Source organism: Polypterus senegalus, chromosome 13 (genome assembly GCF_016835505.1).
Source record: "Polypterus senegalus isolate Bchr_013 chromosome 13, ASM1683550v1, whole genome shotgun sequence".
Taxonomy (NCBI): domain Eukaryota; kingdom Metazoa; phylum Chordata; class Cladistia; order Polypteriformes; family Polypteridae; genus Polypterus; species Polypterus senegalus.
Window position 1 is genome coordinate 143,022,436 of NC_053166.1, and position 21,264 is coordinate 143,043,699.

The 21,264-nt window shown below is 36.0% G+C and overlaps 1 protein-coding gene across 1 annotated transcript; it reads left to right on the forward strand.

Annotated features, from left to right (window-relative positions):
* The first annotated feature begins 1,626 nt into the window (after positions 1 to 1,626).
* Positions 1,627 to 20,519, forward strand: arpc1a (actin related protein 2/3 complex, subunit 1A). Its single transcript, XM_039774554.1, has 10 exons — positions 1,627 to 1,841; positions 3,572 to 3,673; positions 9,368 to 9,472; positions 11,068 to 11,290; positions 13,334 to 13,441; positions 14,338 to 14,550; positions 16,577 to 16,652; positions 18,522 to 18,715; positions 19,793 to 19,883; positions 20,079 to 20,519. The coding sequence occupies exons 2-10, from the start codon at positions 3,610 to 3,612 to the stop codon at positions 20,115 to 20,117; spliced, it is 1,113 nt and encodes a 370-aa protein (XP_039630488.1). The 5' UTR covers positions 1,627 to 1,841; positions 3,572 to 3,609; the 3' UTR covers positions 20,118 to 20,519.
* Positions 20,520 to 21,264: the final 745 nt, after the last annotated feature.

The following is a 21,264-nucleotide window of genomic DNA, read 5'->3' on the forward strand; positions in this document are numbered from 1 at the left end:
GCACTGTCCATTTCCGAGTGCGAGAGGCCATCCTGTAGAAACTCAACATTCAGTCAACCAAGTCCACACCACCCATGTTGGTGTTGTACTCAGCAATTGCCAGTGGCCTTGACACCTGGACAAACCTTTGTCTTTCTTGGACCATCTTCTGCGTGTGTCCTGAGGTTCAATGCCATAGGCAGAGGATGCCATGACAACTGGCTTGTTGTCCAACCACTTTATGACAGCAAGTTCAGGAGGGTTTCGTCTAACTACCATCTCTGATGTCCCTCTTCCTTTCTTTTTGAAGGGCTTATCCCCTATGATCTTGCACTCCTTTGGAACCCTGTTATTCATGAGGGTTCCAGTTCCTGTCAGCCCTTTTGTCATCAGGGTGTCGAGGAGGTTGACCGTTGTAAAGAACCTGTCAAAGAACAGGTGGGTTCCTTGGGGAACAGACTCTGCCAAATGAAGAACAGCTTGTTCTCCAATGCCTTTTCCTCCTGTATCTCTGAAAGTAGTCTTGCCTTGGTAGACTACAAAATCCAAGACCAGACCATTTGGTGCAGCCAAGACAAACACCTTCAGTCCAGTTGGGTATGGTTTGCCGGTACATACTGGCGCACTGGGCAGCGACCAGTAAATGGAACCATTTGCTCATCAATGCACAATTTTCCTGTTCTAGGCAGATTTAGACATCCTTGCCTTACTTTGGTCAAGAGGGGCCTGATTCTCCACAAGAGATCACTTCTTTTTTCATCGTCTGGAACATCAAGGTCGTTGACGATCTTAATGGAATTTCTCAGCTTGTAAAACCGATTTCTGGTCATGGATTCAGAACAAAGTGGAGGAAATAACTACAAATGTCCACTACAGAGGACATTTTTTTAACACTTAAATACTACACTAAAATACAGTTAAAATTATTCAGACAATGTTTAAATGTGTTGTTAAAAGACTTACATTAAATATGCCACCAACATTTCAAGCCAGAATTTGCTCAATAAAAAGTACAATGCACTTACTTTTCCTCTTCCCATAAAATGTGCCTGCAGTGATGGACGCCATTTTCCTTAATGAAAAAGAGAAAGGTACCAAAGCCCCACCCCTTCACATTTGGCATCATTGAAAAGCCCTAAATGTCCTCAGTAGATGGCAAAAGGAGTTAATTCAGTAGTATGCAGTGGGTTGGAGATATTCAGGTTTACATATGTCCTCCAGAGAGGACAAATTTGAACTACTGGTAGTCAGGAGGATATTGTATGAGTAGTAAACATTCTTTTTATACAACTGATATATATGATTATTGTAACTGATCGCCATACATTTACAGCACAAGGTGGGTACTCTCAAGCAAACGAAACATATAACTTGTCCAGCATTTGTGTAACGAGAGTGTACGACCTGTAACAAAAACAACCACGAGGAAGAAAAACTGAAATAAAAACAAACCAGACTCTAAGGTTACAGCAATAAAGAATGGATAGAAATGAGAAAAAATTAAAGGGTAAAATATGTCCCGTAAGGCAGGAAAGAAACCGAAACATCTAAACTAAAAAAGAAGAAATCAGCAGCCTACACTTTACACTAGCACGCGAAATCCCGGGAACGCCTTTGGAGGACGCGCTTGCGTGGCGGGAGGCGCGTCGTCAGCGGGTACGCGCACGATTCAGTGCGCACGCTCGTTCAGCTAGCAGTGCTTCCCGGTCCCTGATTGTCCCCGATCTTCCCGGCGTGAATTCGTGTCGACTGCCCAGAGTCCGCGAATTCAGGTCCGTCGCTGCATTTGTCACCACACCCTCCATCCGCAAAAGGGGAACATCGACATAATCAAGCAAGATTTTCTTATCCTGGACTTCGAGGTAGGCGGAATTCGCCGAGGCCCTTTAAAGACCGGCTTGCCTCACCTTGGGCCGCGTTGAAGAGAACGAATAGGGAGTGACGCGTCGGCTGGTGGGAAATTCCGGTGCTGTGGAACGACTGCCCAGCATCCGAAGGCCGGAGTATATGAACCGGCGATTCGCTATGAAACTCGTATTGGATATCTAGTTAGTCATTTGTGTTTGTTTAGAGGTTGCTTTATTTAGATTCACTATGGTAAACGTCCTCGAATCCACAGGTTACACCTATTTTTCTTATTTTCTCAAGGTACTGTCCTCGAATCCACAGGTTACACCTATTATTCTTGTTTTCCTAAGGTACAGTTTAAAGAAAATATGCAGTTACTGATACCTTACCCTATCTCTACGCGTTACTGTCTCCCGTGTCAGCTAAAATCCAGAAATGTGATGGGTATATCGCGACTTGAGTTATGTCATAAGTCAGCAACGGTGCCTTTCATTTTTCTAGATTTTGGCTCAACAACTGTGATTATAGAATTCCCCGAAAACAGCAATGTTTGTCAAGCTTCTTCCTGCAGTACGTCTTATCACACTCTCCACCTAGATTTTAAATACACACTTCTTTGAAAAGTACGCATGGGTGGCATTTATTTACTTGTGCTAAGGTATTTTTCGAATCCAGGGGTCGGTTTTATAAAGTTCGGACTCTGATCTTTTATCGTCAATTTCACGTAGATTGCACAAGTAGGCTTGTGTTGTATGTACATTATTGGTCATGGAGATATAAGGGAATGTGAGCACAACATATCTTTAAGGTGCTTGAGTAATATGTTTACTGATAATGTATGGCTTTTAGACTTGGCTAAAATGGTCCCCTGTTACCTTCCACTTTGTCTTTCATTTGTTCATGTTAAAACAACTGCACTTTCTTTGACAAATAAACATATACACTATATACAATTGCATAGTATTGAAGCATACACTGTCTATATACATTTTTAAACCTTTGCATGTGATTTTTATTGACCCAGTTTTTGATGAATAAAATAGACTAATCAAGGTCATTGTGAACTTTAATATGCTAAAACGGGAAATCGAGTTGATTATGTGCACTACATCTTAATATCAGAATTTACTAAAGACGAAAATACTAACTTGCAACATAATGCATTAAACTATAGTAATCTAGTATTTATCTATCTTAAAAAAAAAAAAAGCACATCCACTTTTAAATTATGCAGAAAGAACTCACTATGACAAAAAAGACGACTTCACGAGTCTCTGACTAGTTTAAGCAACTTATGACAGTGGATGAATCAATGTAAATAAATAAAATGTACGTGCTTTATGTGACCATTACAAGGCCAAATGGATTATGACAAGAAGTTATTGTAAATTTATAGAACAGGTATTCATTCTGTGGCTTTCTATAACCCTGACCAGGATACTGGGCTTATGACAAAAGATAAATTAATGATTTTATATACATTTATAAATTATGCATGCTTAATACAACCCTGACTGAGGTTATGATATTAAATAAATAATGATATATGCATGTATGCTGCATCTTCATGAGTCCTTCATCAAACTTAGAGGGCTATGAATGACAGTGACTAATTTATGTTTATATACAGTGAGAGAGCAATTATTTTTAACAGGTGCTATCATATAATATGGTTTAGCAGTGCAACATTCATATGCAGTGACTGTTCAGTATGAGTTCATAATATCAATTATAATTTTCTCAGGGCTTGGCGTAGCTGTTGAAAGAATTTTTGTGATCATAATGTCTCTACATCAGTTTCTGTTGGAACCAATCACATGCCATGCCTGGAACCGTGACAGAACACGTAAGTTTTTTTTTTTTTTTTGCAACCTAGGTCACAGTTTTTGAATTTAGTGTGCATAAAACCTAAATTAATATGTTTTGATGCTAGCTTAGTGTAATCTAGAACTATTTATTTAGGAGCAGTTTGCATCTGAAGCACTAGATTCACTTTTTCTTAAAGTAGTTTGTAATGCTGTTTTACGACCTTTTTGGAAGTGTTTCTTTTGGTACTTTTTAAAAAAATGTATTTGCTAAATTGTGTCAAGGAATGCTAAAATGGCTGTTTTCTAGTGTTATCAGCAAAGTAGTGTAAGCGTATTGTATGTCATGCCTACTGTTCACCTGAGGGGATGTAGTGCCTGCCTGTCTGCATAACTCTCACAATCCTTTAAAAGAATGTTGGCATTACTAATTGGCAGGTGTAACCTGATCACCAATGGCTGTAACATCCTTCAGGGCTTTCTTTCTTTCTTTCTTTCTTTCTTTCTTTCTTCAATTGCACTCATTCCTGTTTTAGTCCATGGGGCATATTTATTATCAGTTGTTAGCTGTTTGTGAATGCAGCATGAACAAAAGCAACTTCAGACATCGGTCTAGAAATGAATGACAAATCAAAAGAACTGTGAAAATAAAATATAAATTCCTTCTTTACACTGTACAATAATTTCACTCTCTAAGCAAGTGATATTTCTTTCTGGGCTACATTTAAAATAAAAGTTGTCAGTGTTATTCAAAACCATAAGCCAAAATAATATTGTAAATTGTGCATATGGTCATTCTTTGGAATGTGATTTTTTTAGTTTTATCAGTGAGTGGATTTAAAAAAAAATAGATTAGAAAATTTAAAAAACTATATAAAAGTCAATTTTAATTTTGTACTTTCTTATTGGTCTTAGTGTACTATTTCGACTTTAATAAAGACATTTGTCAGTTGATTAATTCCTGCACCTGAATTGTGCTGTAATTGAGCTATGTATGTCCCAGAAACATTGAATTAGACCATATGGTGAATTAACTAGGGTGTATGTTGCCAGACACTGTAGCATATAACATTTTCACAGTATGTGGATTGCTGTCTGATATTCTAATTTTATGTATGGCAGTTAAGTTATGCAGTGTATTTAAAAATTAATTTCAATCAAAATAAAAAGAAAATAAAACTGAAATGTGTCTCTTTATTATCTCTGTATTATAATAAAAAAATCCTAGGACGAGATGAGACTTTTTAGCCTGGGACAAGATGTGACGTGACTTTTCCAGAGAGATACTTTCATGTCCCGCGAGACGAAACTTTGTGCCAAGCGATTTAACCACACCCAGGGCCGGAAATAAAAGACAAAGAGTAGGTGACAAAGTAGAATCTCGTAAAGAATTCAAAAACGTTAGCGCGGTACACATGGAGAGCAGGTTAGAGATACTGAAAGTACTAAAATTTGAAAGTCTTATAAAAATGATAGTAAAGATTGCATTAGCGCAAGCAAACAGAAATTATTACTCGTTGAAATAATGGAACAGCGAAAAAAGAGATTGAATATATTGTTAAATTTTTAAGTTGGAGACTTGTAGAGAGTCTAATTCGTGTTGCCATCAGGGAAAAGAAGTGTTTCTTTACAATGAAGAGGCGTATCCGCGAGAAGTAAAAGCTTTGTTGTTTTGGTGAAAGTGAAATTTACATATGCGAGCAGCAGAGACACGAAGTGGCTGGCGTGTAGCACAGGCCGCTATGGGGGGCGTGGTTTGGGGTTGGTGAGCAACGCGAGCAGGGTGCAAAGCCCCCTAGTACTTATTTAAAAAAAAAAAAAAAAAAACTGTTGACTCAATACATCCCACATATTTATTTATTTTATTTATTTTTTTAACTAGAAATGAATTAGATTGTTTAACCAAATTCTTTAACTATTTTGATTATACATTTCTTTGTAACAGTATGATTATAGCCTATTATTAAATATTGAAACTGAAAGGTTGTTTTTTATGAATGGTACGTAACAAGAAAAACAAATCAATATACAGACGACGTTGGTTACAGATGAGTTCTTTCACTCCTGACATTAGTAACCCGAATTTGTAGGCAGGTCAGATCCTACAGTAAAAATGCATGTTAGTGGAAGTCTTGTCAAAAGTGCATAATGCTTTATTACATATTTTGAATAAAAACATTTCAAACCTGTTAATAAAATGGTATTGGAGTAATGTTTCTGCACTTTAAACCACAAATAACAAATTATTTAAACTAAAATTAACCAGTATGTCAACCTTATTCCTATACATTTCTATTTCCTAATAGAGATGGAAAAAAGCATAGTGACAGCATGAAAACCCACCACTCACTCACCCACTGAGTAAGAACTAATTCCTCAGCAGAGATGTACTGTTTTTGCTGTTGGATTGCTAAGATTTGTCACTTCAGCAACCCAGTAGTTGCACTCCCTGAGACACTAAGGCTGCAAGGTTTACTTAGGATTCTGTGATTTACAAGCAACAGGATCTACCTATCCTTATTTAAATGGACTGCTGCCTGTCTTGCTGTTTTCCTATGACAGAACGTATTGCATGGCTACTAGTGTTGCTGGCTAAGTTCAGTGGCACCTGCTGTCTTTGCATCATCAAGTCTTGCCAGACACTTCCAGCAGCTAAATTCCTTTAGAGGGCACAGCTAGAAACATACTTCGGATGCTGAGGAATACAGCCAGCTTTCAATCAAGCTGCTTGCTGTGCATGTTGCTGATTACATTTAGCGACACGTGCACATGAAAGCACAAAATGATCGACGTGGTGACATAGTCTGTAGTGTGTGGTACAAGCTCTTATCATTAGTGATGATTGCTGTGTATTCATTCATGTTGAAACTAGTTTACTTTAGCAAACAAAAGTCACTAGGTGAAACTTAGTTGAAATTAATTTGAAAAGAAAATTTTGGAATATTATGATTTCGTTCATATTGGTGGAATTAATGTAACTTAAGAGCTGCCTATATATAATATTAAACTGCATGGGTTATTCTTCATAAGTTCATCTTGAACAGTTCAGTTATTCAATTCAGTTCTGTTATAACTAACAGTTATATGGTGTGCAACTTTATCTCTGGCCAGTTCCTTCTTAGATGAATCATTATGCTTGTTCACTTTTAAAGTATATAAATATACTAGCCAACCCGCGGCGTACCATACGCCGCATAATCATGCCGATTTTTTAATGATTTTTAAGCACAGGGAGAAAATTAACATTTGAAAAATCGGTAATGTAATAAATCAACAAGGAAAGCAACATTATAACAATGCATGGAACGAACCAACACAGTAAAACAGTTTGCTATGGTGCATGCGGTCGTGCGTCATAACCGAAAACTCGGTTTTTAAAGACTGCTTACTTCATTGTGCTTTAACCTCAGTTGTAAAGGATTGTTTTAAGGATCGCATGGGATACCCCTCACAAACCATTTAACACGCTGCATATGGCGATTCACCTCCGCGAGAAACATGCCTCTATGAACAGTCAACGTGGCTCGGAGGTGCCAGGAGTTGGTGGGCGTGGCTCCTTCTGCGTGCGCCATAGGTGTCTTACTTGTCGGCGGTCAGTGAGTCCACACCCCTTCCGATGTGCTTTCCATGGTTGTCTTGCCTTAGTGAATTATATATATTGATACTGCACATACAGTTTGACTTGAAACATATGATACATGTATGTGTATTAAAATTTATTTAAGTAATTGATTACTTACTACTTTTTTTATTACTGCAGCATCCAGTGTTGAAGAAAATTACATTAATCTATTAAAAAAATACATTTTTGAAGGCAACACACTACAAACAGGTTTCCTGTGATGTTTGTTTATTTAATTTAACACCTTGTATCTATTCTTATTCCAGCATTGCTTATGTTGATTGGCTGCCAAAACTAATCTAACCTTATACTACCAAAAAATTAAATTTGGAGTCAGCGTGAAACTCAGAAACAGTACCTTATTAATCACACGCCACAATTTACTTAAAGTGACCACTCCATCACCTGATGAGTAGCAAGATTTTAGTAACTTCAGTCCTTGAATGTATCATTCTTTACATTGCAGGTTGTTTTGAGACATAAGTTTACCTCTGCCTTCAGGCTACAACATGATCCCCCTTGCCCCCAAAGGAAACAAGTTCTCACATTGAGATCCCCTTTCAGTCATTTGTAATGCAAAGCACACAACAGTAGTCTGACTTCCTGTTAATTATAACAAGTTAGAAAATGTTATTCAGTTAAAAGTTTGTATGCCTTTTTTATTGCCATTCCTTTTGTGAATGTAAATTTGAAATATGCATTATGCCCTTTTTGTGGGTGTTCTTTTATTGTAATTCAATTACTAATGTATACCTATTCCATTTTTATAATTTTATATTATTTGTTTTTTAATACTACTGTAATGTTATTATTTCATGCTCTTTTATTTAGATATTAATCAATGCCACATCTATTTAAAAATATTTTCTAGGGTAAGCACTTTAATGCACATAATAATTTACATTTATTTGCTAATTATATATGTTCTAATGTATTTTTGGGAAACCTGATGGTTCCAGTTATTTAATGAAATATATCATTTTTTTTCTCAGACCACTGAGTTTTTCCTTTTGTTACCTTTATGAGGACAAGACTAAAGTTGTAAAATGTTAAGTGACATAAAAGGAAAAGCCACATGTGGTGACATAAAGGGAATAGCTATGAATAGAGAGAAATGAAAAAGTACATGCACAAAAATGGCCTTTTGGGCACAACCAAAATGATGTTACATGATATTTACTGTAAAATAATGAAAGTATATTATGACAGATCCAAATAATAATTGATAACTAACTGTACAAAAGTTGTTTTTTTTTTTGCACTAAAAAGATGAAATGTACAGTAAATATTTCAGTTTTTAATAACATTGCTTCATCTGCCTGAGTTTACATTTGGCTAGCTCTTAATATTAATAGTAAAAATAATATTCCACTGTATACTTATTATTTTTTGTCTGGCACCGTTAACCAAGGTGACGTATATCTTTTGAGAGATAGAAAAGAAATGTGACCAGCTGTATTTTCCAATTGTAGCACAAGCAGGTGAAGTGACTTGCTCAGGGTCACACAGTGTCTATAGCAGGATTTGATGACACAGCCTCAGGTTTTGAAGTCCAAAGCGTTAACCACTTAAATGCACAGATTAGTAGAGTCAATGATTCCTGGCCCTTTAAAATCACTATGCATGAAAATATTATAAAAGACAGGATTAATTGCTGTTTTGTATACATGTATTGTGTTTCTTTAGAGGATATGAAGAAGGTGAGTTAGAGAAGAGTTAGGTATTTGTGAATCTGTATAAGGAGAAAAAAATAATTCCTAAGTCTTTTGTGTCTAGCTTGTGACTTTACGTACATGAAACTATAACTTTTACAATTCTGACTTTGTATATATCCGTGGTATATCTAGGTTTCTCTGTAGACCAGGACCTACTGGAGGAATACTGCTCAAAGTTAGTAGTCTTAAAGCATTTTACAAATTTAATAACTGCATTAAATTTCACTCAGATGGAGTAATTAATCTTTGAGTTGTCTTGTCACAGTACTCACATTCTGACACACAAACAAGCAGAGGTACACCATTCCAAGTGTGGTAAAAAGAAACTTCTTCAGATTGTTTCTATTGTGATGCTGTTACTTTTTACTTCCTAATAAAATTGTTTTTTTGTTCCTCAGAGATTGCAATTAGTCCCAATAATCATGAAGTTCATATCTATAAGAAAAGTGGTAACCAGTGGATCAAAACTCATGATCTTAAGGAACACAATGGACACATCACAGGTAAGTTGCCAAATAGCATTACATTTCAAAAATGAAGGTTGAAAACAATGATCTCTATCAGATCAGATTATTATAGCTACAATGAGGAAACATTCTTTCCTGCATAAAAGCTACGTTACAGACTGCATTCATTCTTCGCTCTGATTTGATACAGGAGGAAAGACACTTGCCTCAGTTAATAGGAATGCAATTCTTGAGGCACTAATCTTACAATTATTGGCATCAACTGCATTGGGTTTACAGTAATCCCTCCTCGATCGCAGGGGTTGCGTTCCAGAACCCCCGCGATAGGTGAAAATCCGCGAAGTAGAAACCATATGTTTGTATGGTTATTTTTTATATATTTTAAGCCCTTATAAACTCTCCCACACTGTTTATAAATATTCCTTGCACAGTTATACAGCATAATCCCTTTGTATTCTCTTAGATATTAGGTAAGATTCATTGAAATTATGTATGTAAACACTCTGTTTATATACAGTAAAACCTAAGTATTATTTTAAAGATATCGAGCGGGTCCGATATCACATATGTTACAGCCATTACGATAGACAGGCCACCAGCAATAAATACGTACAATGCAAGAAAAATTGTATACAGTAAATGTGTGTACAGTGACACTAAACATACGTACATGTAATAAGTACTGTAAGTAGAAAATTAATTATGGTTACTCACCAACAATGACACGATGACTTGTCCGATAACGATGAGTTTCATTTTACTGCACAACAAAGGAGAGCGTTACAGCCCTTTTAAAGGAGCCACTTCAGGCAATTGTGTAGCACCGCCATTGTTCTTCAATCCAAATCCCTAAAGCAGATTCCATCCAGACTACTGCCTTATTACATCCACTTACAACTCGTTTTGCACCCTGGTGAAAAGGACACTGCAGCCGCAGATCTTATATTCCTTTCGTACTTTTTAAATAAAAAGAATCGTAGCCTCATTGATGCTGTAATGGCATCCTACAGTGGTGTAGCTTTTCCCTTCTTTCAACAAATCCAAAACGTTAACCTTTTCGGCAATTGTTAACATCTTCCGTTGGCGCTGGGGCACAGCCTCTGAAGCAAGAGCAGATTGTTTTGGAGCCTTAATGAAGGGCTTGACTATGCACAAAGATAAACACAAAAGAGCACAAAAGTTAACTCTTTACACAGCAAAACACGTTGATGCTGAATGAGCAAGACGAGACTTCCTGGTTAACACCGCATTCAGCACACAGGAACTTAACTGCGTGCTCTGATTGGTTAGCTTCTTAGCCATCCGCCAATAGCGTCCCTTGTATGAAATCAACTGGGCAAACCAACTGAAGAAGCATGTACAGGAAGTAAAAAGACCCATTGTCCGCAGAACCGCGAAGCAGCGAAAAATCGCATTATATATTTAGTTATGCTTACATATAAAATCCGCGATAGAGTGAAGCCGCGAAAGTCGAAGCGCGATATAGGGAGGGATTACTGTAGTTTCAATTATACACAAGTGCAGCTAGTTCCTGTAGTTATCCTTTTTATACAATCTTTGTCATAAAAATTAAACAGTTCTTTAGTAAATTAAACCTTTAACAAAGGTCATACTTGTTTTTGTCTTTCTAGGAATAGATTGGGCTCCAAAAAGCGACCGCATTGTAACTTGTGGTGCAGATCGCAATGCCTATGTTTGGAGCCAAAAGGATGGGATATGGAAGCCGACTCTGGTGATACTGAGAATAAACCGTGCAGCCACCTTTGTGAAATGGTCTCCTTTAGAGAATAAGTTCGCAGTTGGGAGCGGAGCACGGCTAATTTCAGTATGTTATTTTGAGTCGGAGAATGATTGGTAAGTGAAGGATACCAAGTTTATGAAGTCTTTAGAAGTCTGCTATATTTTTTTCCTAACAATGTATTTTCTCTTTTTTTAACTAATTTGTAAATTAATTTTCCATTTCCTCTTGTACATAATGGTGTTTTCATATAGTTTAAAACAGTTTATTATATTCATTGTCATCCAGACTCCCATTTATCAGTATCACAATACCTATTGTACAAACAGCCTTGCAGTTATCCTTACAGAGCTTCTGTGTCCGCTTCAATTGACATAGCGTTTAAGGCTTCTGATTCACAGTTTTTCTTTATGTGAATTACAAAACTATGCAATGCTTTTTGCAAAATGTAACAACATTCACAACGCGTCATCTCTTATTTGCTCTATCTGTTATTCATATAAAGAGTTGTGATCAATTGATATTTTCAATTTATGACTGTGGAACTCAGCAGTTTATTATATTTTATGCTCACTATGTTTATATTTGATAATGACAGGATATTCTTACAGGGCAAATGCTCAATATCTTTGAGCAATCTCAGCATCTCTGTGAATTGCAAAATTAATCATTTTAAAAATGCAATCTGCTAATATCTGTATAGTGATGCTTTTTGTTTGTCAATTTCTAGCAATTTAAATACATAGCTGTAGAGTCTTTTCTTACTATATCACTCAGCCATCTATATATATAATTCACTAAGGCAAGACAACCATGGAAAGCACACCGGAAGGGGCGTGGACTCACTGAGCCGCCGACAAGTAAGACACCTATGGCGCACGCAGAAGGAGCCACGCCCACCAACTCCTGGCACCTCCGAGCCACGTTGACTGTTCATAGAGGCATGTTTCTCGCGGAGGTGAATCGCCATATGCAGCGTGTTAAATGGTTTGCGAGGGGTATCCCATGGGATCCTTAAAACAATCCTTTACAACTGAGGTTAAAACACAATGAAGTAGGCAGTCTTTAAAAACCGAGTTTTCAGTTATGACGCACGACGCGTGCACCATAGCAAACTGTTTTATTGTGTTGTTTCGTTCCTTGCATTGTTATAATGTTGCTTTCCTTGCTGATTTATTACATTACCGATTTTTCAAATGTTAATTTTCTCCCTGTGCTTAAAAATCATTAAAAACCGGCCTGATTATGCGGCGTATGGTACGCTGCGGGTTGGCTAGTATTGTATAATTATTCTGTTTGGTTTTAATGATTAAAAAATGAATATTGCATCCTTCTTTTTTTTATTATTCCGTTAACAAATCTGTTTGAACATGACATGTACATTTTCAATCTGTATCTGTAATTTAGACGAATATGGGCTTTCCTAGCTTTGTCATTAAAATATCTTATAAACTGTCTTTTCCCGATTTCTACAAATACACTCTGACATCTGACTCTATTGAAGGTACTATTGATAGCCATATGGATTTACTGTGTAACGTGTAGATACTTTAATCTCGAGCCAAAAAAGTTATTTTTTGACAAGCACCCTTTTGAATCTGGTTTTCTCATTCTTAACAAAGACTACATTTCTGGATAAGTGTACATTTCCAAAATATATTGTACATTGGAAGGCAGTTTATTTCCACACAGATACAGTTAATCTTCATATTAACAGAGTGAGGATTTTCCAGTTATCATAACTAGGATTAAATTCAGATCTCGCCGGAATTACAGATTACTTTTAGCTTGTAGTGTTAAAGAGAGTTTACCAGTTTTAGGCTCAATGGTTAAAAGTGACACTTGCTAATATCTATTATCAGCCTTGTTAGAGGGCATGAAGTGCATATGCACTGGTTAATCGGGTAGTTTGTATTTTAACAGCAAAATCTTCTTCCTGTCTTAACTGTGGATTTTTTTTTTTTAACAAGTATATGTTACAAGTATATGGTCCTGCAATGAACTATCCTATCCAGGTTTTTTCTTGTATTGCTGTGATAATCTCTGAACCTTATGTGATATTAATTTAGTGAGGAACGAATATGGTGATTTGAAAGAAAAGACAACTGTTTTCAGATTTTTTATATTGCACTATGTAAGCAGTTTTTTTTATTATTTAGGTGGGTCAGCAAACATATCAAAAAACCTATACGCTCCACAGTTCTGAGTCTAGATTGGCACCCTAACAACGTTTTGCTTGCTGCAGGATCCTGTGACTTTAAGTGCCGGTAAGTGGTGAGATATTGTTTTTAATTACCAGGAGTCTTATCACAAAGTGACAGACTCTAAACTGCGGGGAAAAGTCTGTGGTGTGCCTGTTACCAAGTCTGAATATATTTCAAAACAGATGGTCATTTAATTGTTCTGCAGTAGGTTCCCTGAGAATTGGCAGACAAAAGTAAAGTCCTCTGAAGCGTTAATTTTATTTAAAACTAGAATGTTTCATTATAAAAATTTCTTACACTCGGAATTAAAATGTTTGGGAGGTGTGCTTGTTTCTTAGGGTAAGGTTCAAAAATTGAAGCTCAAAATGTGGCACAGACTGAAGCAAAGTGCCATGCTTAAAATATTACTTTTTTTCTTAACAGTGAGGGTACATTTTATTTAAATCTAATATACAATTGAACACATTCTTCTTTTTAATTTTATTTCAACACATTCTTTTAATGCATGACTATTGTAGTGTTCATCATTCATTAAGATGAATATATGCAGTAAGTCATTAAAATACTTTGAATCTAAGAATAGTGCCGTAAGATAAAATGTTATGGATCATTTCCACAAAACTATGATGAACAGATCTTATGGTGATGTCCAAGTAGCCATTTTTGCTGAATGTGGATTAGGTGTATACAGTTGTAGCCCACCAGCTGTGTCTATTTAGAAAGCAGAGCCTTTGTTTTTGAGTGATCTGCTGTGTTACTATTTATTACAGTTAGGAGGAATGGTCAAGGACAGCAGAATTCATCATGGTTCCATACCATATAAATTGTGCAGGGCCCTTAGCTGCAGTTTCCAATTATAATTTATCATTCTGTACCACAAACACCCACCTTTCTGGTATACTGTATACTCTCATTTGAAAGTCAAGGAGTAAAAAGCAATATTTACTTTATGTCCACAGAGTCTTTTCAGCATACATTAAGGAAGTGGATGAGAAGCCTGCTGCTACTCCTTGGGGATCTAAGATGTCTTTTGGTCAAGTAATGGCAGAATTTGGAGGTGCGGGAAGTGGAGGATGGGTGCACAGCGTCAGTTTCTCAGTTAGTGGAAACCGTCTGGCATGGGTTAGCCACGACAGCACAGTGTCTGTTGTAGATGCCCCCAAAAGCATGATGTAAGTTCAAAATTCACTGTTTTATGATAATTTACTTCTGTGCTTATATTTTCATTACACATTTTTGCACAAGAAAATGTTTAGTAAATCCCACTTAACTTTGTTTTTCATATTAAATGGGACATTTCTCACATCTTCAATACTGTAAAGTAAACTGATGGCAATCTTAAAGTAGTTGGAAAAATTGGAAGTTTTGTATAACTCACTAACCTAGTCGTGGTCATAGGCAAAAGCATGCAGTAAAATCACTAGATAATTAAAAATATAAGTTGCCAAGAAGTATGTTTTTATGACACTGTTTTATTTAAACAGTTTTATAATCTAGATTTTCATAATTGAACGAGAGGTATTCTTTCTGCATGTTTGTGTACGTACGATAAAAAAGAAGCTACATTTAGATACTACAGTGACTAAAGCTCCACATGTAAGGTTCAATTTGGAAATGTTAAAGGAATACTCCGTTTTATTTGTTAGTTGACCATGTAGTTTGTAGTGATGGCAGAGAATTTTTTTCCTCATGTTTTTATGTAGAAGAGGGAGAAAAAGTTTAATATGATGATCAGCAAACAATGTTAAAATATTCATGCAAAAAATGAATTTATTTGCAAGTTTTGAGCATATTACTGGATAACAGAAATGGTGGATTATGTCATACAAGTAAATTGAATTATTTTTTCTTTTTCCATGAACATTTTTTAATTGTTGCCCATCATACAGCACTGGTCACCATTAAATTTTATTATATAATAAACTTTTTTCTCGTGTTGTGTATGTTGTGTATATAAAAAAATATCATTTTTGGGTAGTATTTCTTTAAGGCTGTTTTAGTGTTGAAATACTGGGCAAAAGTGGCAATTTGTTCCAAGTACAGTAATATTCATTGTCTAATGCTGCTTCTTTCTCCTTTAATTCCAACAAAAATAAAACCGCTTTATTCACATTGTTCTGATTACCCTCCTAACTTAAATGAAAGGTATATGGAGAAAAAAATCGTTTTCTCTATGATGATAATGTTTGTTGAGATTTAGTGAATATTGTTATGCAAACATATATTTTTATTCTATACATTTTTTGGATTGTTGATAAACAGTTTAGACTAAAACTTTTTTAGATATTAGTGAATAACTTGAATTCACTTTCAATATGAATAATTCAAATCATTTATTAAAAGTTAGGGGCATTTATAACAGCTGCTGCATCCGGTGTGGTGAGTTGAAATCCTGGGCCCAAAAATGTGCAAACTCCACACTGACAACATGTTTTTGTGAATTTTCTCCCTCATCCTAAAAGACCCACAGATTAGGTTTTCAGACTGATGCTATATAGTTGTGGCAATAGCAATGTCACAAGTGCAGGGGATAGTGAAATTCAACCAACGAACATATCACAACTCTTCATTTTGTAAAATAGAAAGCAAATATCAGTTTATGTAATGCATTCCTTACCTGTTCAGTTATGCCACCAGTTCCTGTAATGTAATAACACTGACACCCTCATCAGCCACGTTTATACACACCTGTGTTCTTCAATCTTGCTTTCTTTATATTAAATTAATAAGAATGTCATAAATACATTGTGAGTGGGTATGTGTTTGAGTGGGCTCTGTAATATATTGGCATCCTGTGCAGCTCCTCTTCCTTCTCACGCACAGAGTAATGTCAGAGTTGGCTGCAGATCTCCATCACAATGATTAGAATTAAGCATGTTTAATAACTTTAACATAATATAAAATATAACTTGCTGACTTAGTATTATATGGGCTGTTTTAAATGAGCACAGTCCCTTTCCTTCCAATCAAATAAGAGCAACAGTACCTACGATAATAACAGATAATGGTTTGATGCTTCTGAAGTGTCGTGTTTGTTTTTTTTTTTGTTGTTTTTTTTTAATCTCAAAGGTGTTACTAATTTTAAAAATTTAGATTATGAAATTGGAATTTAATAAACAGGTCCTTCAAACTGAGTTTAACATTATGTATTTTAGCATTAAAATATAATAATGCAAAGAAATATATTTTGTTGTGTAGGATTTCCCAATTGAAGACTGAATTTCTTCCCTTGCTGAGTGTCATTTTCATCTCTGAGAACAGCATTGTGGCAGCTGTAAGTAGCGCTTTCTTTGAAATGCTCTGTGGCATTTGTGTACCCTAGCCATGCACATGAGGACACTTCAAACGGCCTAAAAAATATACAGCATTAAGCTTTACAAAAAAATGTATTAATGTAAATTGCATAGTGTATCTCATGATAACTTGATATATACAGTATATACTGTGTACTATGTATACTGTGTATACTGTATGTATATATACACTGTGTGCACAATTATTAGGCAAGTTGTATTTTTGAGGATTAATTTTAATATGGAACAAACACAGTGCTATCAGTCAATCCAAAATGTTAATAAACCTGAAACCTGAATGTTTCACAACGGAAATGTGAGTGTGAACATCATCAGGGGAATACATATGTGCGCACAATTATTAGGCAACTATTAGTGTGCAGATTTATTATGCAACTAAAGGAAAAATGAAAATTTTCCCATCTCACTTGTTTATTTTCATCTGTTATAGTGAGAATAATAAACAAACACCTCAAAATTTACAAATAAACATCTCTGACATTTCAAAAAAAAATAAACCAATCAATCAATGACCAATATAGCCACCCTTCTTTCCAATAACAGTCATAAGCCTTTCCATTCATGGAGTCTGTCAGTTTCTTGATCTGTTGACGATCAGCTTTTTGTGGAGCAGTGACTACAGCCTCCCAGACACTCTTCAGAGAGGTGTATTGTTTTTCTCCCCCGTAAATCTAGCGTTTAAGAAGTGCCCACAAGTTCTCGATAGGGTTTAGGTCAGATGAGGAAGGGGCCATGTCATTATTCCTTCATCTTTAAGGCCTTTACTGGCTGGCCACGCAGTGGAGAACTTCGATGCAAGTGATGGAGCATTGGCCTGCATAAAAATCATGGTCTTTTCCTGTATCACTGTTTGAAGAAAGTGTCTTGAAAAACTGGCAGTAGGTTTGGGAGTTGATTTTGAGTTCATCTTCAATGCAAAAGGTCCAACTAGCTCATCTTTAAAAATACCAGCTCATACCAGTACCCCACCTCCACGTTGGAGTGGAGCTCTGTGCCATTACTGATCCACAGGTCCATCCATCTGGTCCATCAAGAGTCACTCTCATCTCATCGGTCCATAAAACCTTTGAAAAAATCTGTCTTCAGATATTTCTTGGCCCAGTTTTGACGTTTCAACTTATGTTTCTTGTTCAGTGGTGGTTGGGTTTCAGCCCTCCTTACCTTGGCCATGTCTTTGAGCACTGAACACCTTGTACTTCTGGGCACTCCAGGTAGGTTGCAGCTCTGGAATATGAAAGTACTGGAGGATAATGGGTTCCTGGTAGCTTCACGTTTGATTCTTCTCAAATCTTTGGCAGCTAATTTGCGTCTTTTGTTCTCAACACGTTTCTTGCGACCCTGTTGACTATTTGCAACAAAATGTTTGATGGTTCTGTGATCACACACCAATATCTTAGCAATTCCAAAAGTGCTGCATCCCTCTGAAAGACTTTTTACAATTTTTGACTTTTCAGAGTCAGTTAAATCTCTTTTTGGCCCATTTTGCCTGAGGAAAACTAGCTGCCTAATAATTCTGCACACCTTGATATAGGGTGTTGATCTCCTTAGACCACACCCTACCTCATTACACAAATACACATCACCTGGCGTACTTAAATCCAATAAGCATTCAAGTTAATACAGCTTGGAGTTGGAATATACGCATTAAAAATGATGATATGGTCAAAATACTCACTTGCCTAATAATTGTGCACACAGTGTGTGTATATATATATATATATATATATATATATATATATATATATATATATATATATATATAGACTTTACAAATGTGTATAAAAAATAAGTAAAACTGTAAAATACTTTTTTTTTGGCATCTGTTTTAGGGCCATGACTGCTGTCCAATATTGTTCAACTGTGATGATCGTGGAACCCTGACTTTCGTCTCCAAATTAGACATTCCAAAGCAGAACATTCAACGCAATATCTCTGCTATGGAGCGCTTCCGCAATATGGACAAGAGAGCCACCACAGAGGACCGCAACACTGCCTTGGAGACACTGCATCAAAACAGCATCACGTGAGGGGGATTTATATTCATTATTTTTTTAGAAAAGATAATACTACATTTTTGTATGTGTATAACTAGATTTAAATAAAGAACTTCATACAAATATTTAGGAGCCAGTCATTAATATACATGTCCAAGCAGGAAATCTACTCCAGTTGCATTATGGTATGTAGCATTGGGAGAACAATAAAAAACAGTGGGACATATTATCGAATGTGTTTTAAAAGATAACTTTGTAGCGCCACAAACAAAAATTATTGGAAAGCAGGAGTTCATCTTTTTGTCGTTCTTGATATAATTTATTTGTATTTAACTTATCAATTAATGGATAACTTTTTTCTTTTGTAAAATGTATTTGTATATATTTTAATAGATTCAAAACTCCAATATGTTATATACATTACATCTTAATAAGCACTACATATAAAACTCGTACTCGAATCCCTGTTTCCCACCAGTTAGGGCAGAGTGGGGGCAGTAGCAGCTGATCGTGTTCAGTGATTATTATGAAGAGTGCTGAGGATAATAACAATGAAGGAGGGTACTGCCACACAATAAAAATGTAATTGTGCCACTTGAATTTATTTTTCTATCATTTTATGTAGTATAGCACAGTTTTGCTTTTCTGTTAGAATTGGAGTGGGTGGGATTCTTCCAAATGAAAATAATATGATTAGTAAGGTGTAACTTGTACAGTAAGTGAGTGAACTTTTGAGTTATTTAGTTCCGATAATGTCAAAATGTGTACGTTCTTTTCATGAAGTCTACAAACTGGATGTTTTTAACCAGTTGCAATAGTGATTGTTTGGGGGAATTGAGAGGAAAGCAGACGCTTACTTCCTGTACTGAAAATCCTGAAATACCGGTACTGTACCATTTTAAAGTTTGGGTTTTTCACTACTTTTCCAGTACTGGCATATACCGCTCAATTGTAGTCACTGCCACTATGCAGCGTGTTATGTTTCCGTTTGTTGCTGGTTTCAGCTGCTTTTTCATCCTTCCTCAGTATGATCTGGCTTTTAAAATTAAGAATTTTGTATTTGCATATATGCATCAATTATGGATTTTCTTGTTTATTTCTTGCAGCCAAGTGTCTATATATGAAGGAGATAAAAGAGATTGTCGTAAATTCTGCACTACTGGAATTGACGGTGCAATGACCATATGGGATTTCAAGGTAGCCATTTTTGTTATAGTTAACTGAAGTAAGGCTATGATGAAATGTAACCTCATGTTAATTTTAATAATGTTTTGAAAAATGAAAGTTCTACATTTTAATCTTATTTATGATGGGTTTGTTAAAGAGATGATGACGTCTTTTTTTTTTTTTTTTTGTCTTGCTCAATGAATGCACTGCTTTTCTTGTTTTCAGACTCTGGAGTCCTCTATCCAAGGTCTGCGGATTATGTGAAGGAAACCATTTTGTCTAGCAAGACACCGCTTGCAGAAAGGATCCCCAAAAGAAAAGAAACAAAAAAAAGTATTCTGAAAACTTTTTAATCTTCCAGAGGAAAGATTGAATCAAACTTTGAACTGTCATTTGAAATTTCTGCAGTTATCAATATTTCAGATAAGGAGCTTTGGACATGATTTTTACTTTAGCTGTGATTGTTTTTTCCCTCTTCATTATTCTATACCAAAGCTTCTTCTTGGCCGTGTGGCATTGGGCAGTGAAGATAATCTCATTTGAGATGAGATCCTCATGCAGCACTGTAAAACACTAATTTATGGGGAATTTTATGTAAATGGTCTGCTAGAAATAAAAGGAATATAAAAATGGACTAAAGGCATTTGTCCTGTGGTCAAAGACATAGTATCCGTCCATTCATTCAGTTTTATGTGCGCACACGTCAGCTCTGTGACCAGCTCTCAGTCATCCTCATGTGTGCCTCATTTAGAAAACCCGAGTACTCAGAGAAAAGCATCCAACCCTCTTACACTGCCGCTGCCACGTTGTCTAAAGTCCCATCATGCCCTCCCTTTTTTCTTTTTCAAATTGATTACCAAATTTGATAAGTCCCATTGTGCTGGGGAGAGGTGGGTCTTCAGTTCATAAAGTGACTCCCATGAGGCTTTAGTTTATTCACTGTCTAATGTACACTGAATATTCTGGAAGTAACTAACAATATTTTGGCAAAAAAGATGCATTTTGCATCATGCATATGACTGGGTAACCAACATGTGGATTAGGCAACACTTGAAGCGTGAAATTTTTTTTGGTTCTTTTTTCCATTGATGTTTTCCACAACGTTTACAATTGTACAGCATTTGTCAGTATTGGCTTCAACTATGTCATAAACATTTCTCTTCGTTCTGCATGAAAACGTAAATTAGACATTTTTCTCAACCACCAGTATAAAGTAAATGGGGTAAGTAACATACAGGCATTTGTTTAAAGTAAAGAGAATGATGCATTGTGTGATCTATTGGGCTCAAGTGATGTCCAAAATTAAGTCTGTTTAAAGGCAGTTTGTTCTGAATGAGTGAACATTACATTGTCCAGTATGGCCAGACAGAGTGGAAAAGGAGCCCACTTTGATGAAAAACAAAGATGACAT

Coding starts and splice junctions, on each gene's coding strand:
- arpc1a (XM_039774554.1), top strand. CDS start 3,610: ATGTCTCTACATCAGTTTCTGTTGGAACCAATCACATGCCATGCCTGG. Junction 9,473..11,067: donor ACACAATGGACACATCACAG/GTAAGTTGCCAA, acceptor TTGTCTTTCTAG/GAATAGATTGGGCTCCAAAA. Junction 16,653..18,521: donor AGAACAGCATTGTGGCAGCT/GTAAGTAGCGCT, acceptor CATCTGTTTTAG/GGCCATGACTGCTGTCCAAT.